Source organism: Lagopus leucura, unplaced genomic scaffold (genome assembly GCF_019238085.1).
Source record: "Lagopus leucura isolate 7727_CA_CO unplaced genomic scaffold, USGS_WTPT01 Super-Scaffold_100001, whole genome shotgun sequence".
NCBI classification, from domain to species: Eukaryota; Metazoa; Chordata; class Aves; order Galliformes; family Phasianidae; genus Lagopus; species Lagopus leucura.
In genome coordinates, this window is record NW_024962262.1 from 56,574,276 (window position 1) to 56,576,778 (window position 2,503).

General features: G+C 50.0%; 1 protein-coding gene across 1 annotated transcript in view; it reads right to left on the minus strand.

Moving 5' to 3' along the window:
* Positions 1-782: 782 nt before the first annotated feature.
* Positions 783-2,503, minus strand: part of LOC122177418 (maestro heat-like repeat-containing protein family member 2B) — a 34,725-nt gene continuing 33,004 nt past the window's right edge. The window contains exons 14-18 of the mRNA XM_042866795.1: positions 2,404-2,501; positions 2,092-2,201; positions 1,487-1,639; positions 1,222-1,376; positions 783-1,088 (exon numbers count right to left, since the gene is read on the minus strand). Coding sequence (XP_042722729.1) covers positions 1,037-1,088; positions 1,222-1,376; positions 1,487-1,639; positions 2,092-2,201; positions 2,404-2,501 — 568 coding nt within the window. The 3' untranslated portion in view covers positions 783-1,036. The remainder of the gene's footprint in view (positions 1,089-1,221; positions 1,377-1,486; positions 1,640-2,091; positions 2,202-2,403; positions 2,502-2,503) is intronic.

Genomic DNA, 2,503 nt, shown 5'->3' on the forward strand with positions numbered 1-2,503 from the left:
CCAGTCTCCTCAACCTTTCCTCGTAGGACATGTGTTCCAGTCCTCTGATCATCTTAGTGGCCCTCCTCTGGACCTGATAGAAGAGCTCTGCATATTTCTTGTGCTGGGGGCTCCAGGCCTTGGATGTAGTACTCCAGACGGGGCCTCGCAAGAGCTGAGTAGAGGAGGACTGCCATCTCTCTTTCCTTGCTGGCCTCCCCTGTTTTAATGCAGCCCAGAACACAGTTGGCTTTCCAGGCTGCAAGCGCACCCTGCTTGCTCATATCCAGTTTCTTGTCACATAACATCTCCTGCCAGTGACAGACCGAGGGATGAACATATTGGCCATTCAGGATGCACATGGAAACTCAAGCAGTCGGAAACAAACCTTTAACACCACTGCAGAATATTCTGATAGAAGCCCTCCATGCAACCAGCTTCACCAGTTTGCAGTGCTGGTCTCTGTGCTTTTTGCTGTTGGTCTGTTACTCAAGGAACATCATTTCCATCACAGCAGCCCATCTTGGGGAGGAAGTCCTTAACCGGTCAGAGCCATAACTAATCATCCTTTGCTTTCTAGATTTCCAAGAATAATGTGATCGAATTCTTCCGAGGCAGGAAATGCTCTAAGAAGATGTTAGAGTCTGTTCCATAATTCTGAACAAACCAATTGATTCAGCTATGATAAGGAAGAGTGTCTGAACTTTTGCCACCTCCCATTTGGCTTTTACAATCCCATTATCAGAGAGATTTTTATATTAATAATATTGATATAAATAGTGGTTTTATTTATTTATTTATTTATTATTAAAGATATTAATAATAATAGTGTTACAATTACAATTCAATTACAATTCAAATACAATTACAATTCTCTATGTGATTAATGGTATCTTTTCGCTTTCCTTCGCTTCTCTTTTTGCTTCGCTTCTCTTCTCTCTATGTTTCTCCGCTTTGCTTCTCGTCACTTCACTTCGCCTCGCCTTGCTTCTCCTTTTCTCCTTCTCCTTCTCCTTCTCCTCTCTTCCTCTTCCTCTTTGTCTTTCTCTTCGTTCTTCTACCGGCTCCAGCGTTGAAGGCAAAACTCTCTTATTCTTTTCCACGTCTCACTAGAAAAAGAAGAGTCTCAAGTTGTGACTTGTGACCTCAAACAGACTCAAAGCTGCCTCCTCCCTGGATTCCTCTGGCAGAGGCCAGCTACAACTGTGACCTCAGGCACAGCAAAGGCAGCAGTGCCAGTACCTGTCTGTTGGCCCAAGCGGCCGGGAGAAGTTGTTCATTACGGCCTCAGTGTGACAGCGGGTGAGGATGACCACCGCCTGGCACAGGAAGGGCAGGAACGTGCTCTGCTGCGCAAACGATGTGATGCTGCGCAGGATGTAGAGGATCGGAGGCACCTGAGAGAAGAAGGGGAGAAAGAATGACTTGCTGCATCCTGGACTCTGCAGGGCCTAGCCATGTGCAATGGCCAGAACAAGTCCAAGACACGTGGGAGAAAGTCTCTTACGTTCCAACAGACGTCCTTCCCGTGCATCTGCAGGAAGGTGGTCATCCACTTCCCACACGCACGCACGCGCACTCCATTGGCTTTCCCGATCGTCTCCTTGATGGCCGCCATGAAGTCAACGGTGCGTTCTAGGGGGAAGTTTCTGCACACGATCTGCAGAGAAATGAGAAGCGGGAGAGATCTCACCACTGCTCTGCTGAAGCTCTTCAAAACACAAAGCATTCTTGAGGGCATTCTTAGCTTAGTGGTTCACAATGCTCCTGCTGTCTGTACCCTGCTGTTTATACGGAAGGCGGTTGAGCCTTCTCTCAGCTTCTGCACCCATGGTGTTTGCTTACATGCAAAGCCTACCTCCCAGCAGCCACAGTCACACATGCACACACACACACAGTCACATACACACACACAAACGCACATCATGGCATCAGCTCCTTGCACTGGGTGCCTGAAGGCCAGACGTAGCTCAGAGCCTCCTGCTACCTGCTGAGAAAACAGGACTCAGGGTGACAGCTCATTTTGGAAATGGTGTGAGAGCCTGGGGCAGCATAGGGCCATGCAGAATTCTACGGAGAGAGATCCCACCAACCCTTTTTGGGTCCACTTACTCTTGCCATTTTGGATGTGGTCTGGAGCTGAGAGGTGATGCTGCAGGCATGCAGCCCCTCGCACAGGCTCCCGATGTCACCCATCTCAATGACTGTGTTGACTGTTTTGGCTGGAAAGAGCACAGGGAGAAAAGGGAAGTCATTCTTCTGGAAATCGGACCGCTTTCCACGGTGGAGAGACAGAGGACAGGGTGGGGACAAGAGGAGAACTGTGCACTGTTCCTCTCCCTCCTGTAAACAGGGCCCAGCCCGTGGGGCTCTGGTACTGCTATGGAGGAGGGCAGAGGGCTGGAGCACGCCTGCTCCACTCACCTTGGATTCGCAGAAGGGAGCTCAAACAGGTGACGGCCAGCTGGCGGGATGCAGGCATGGGGTCACACGTCAGAGGCGCCAGCAATCCCACCAAGGAGCC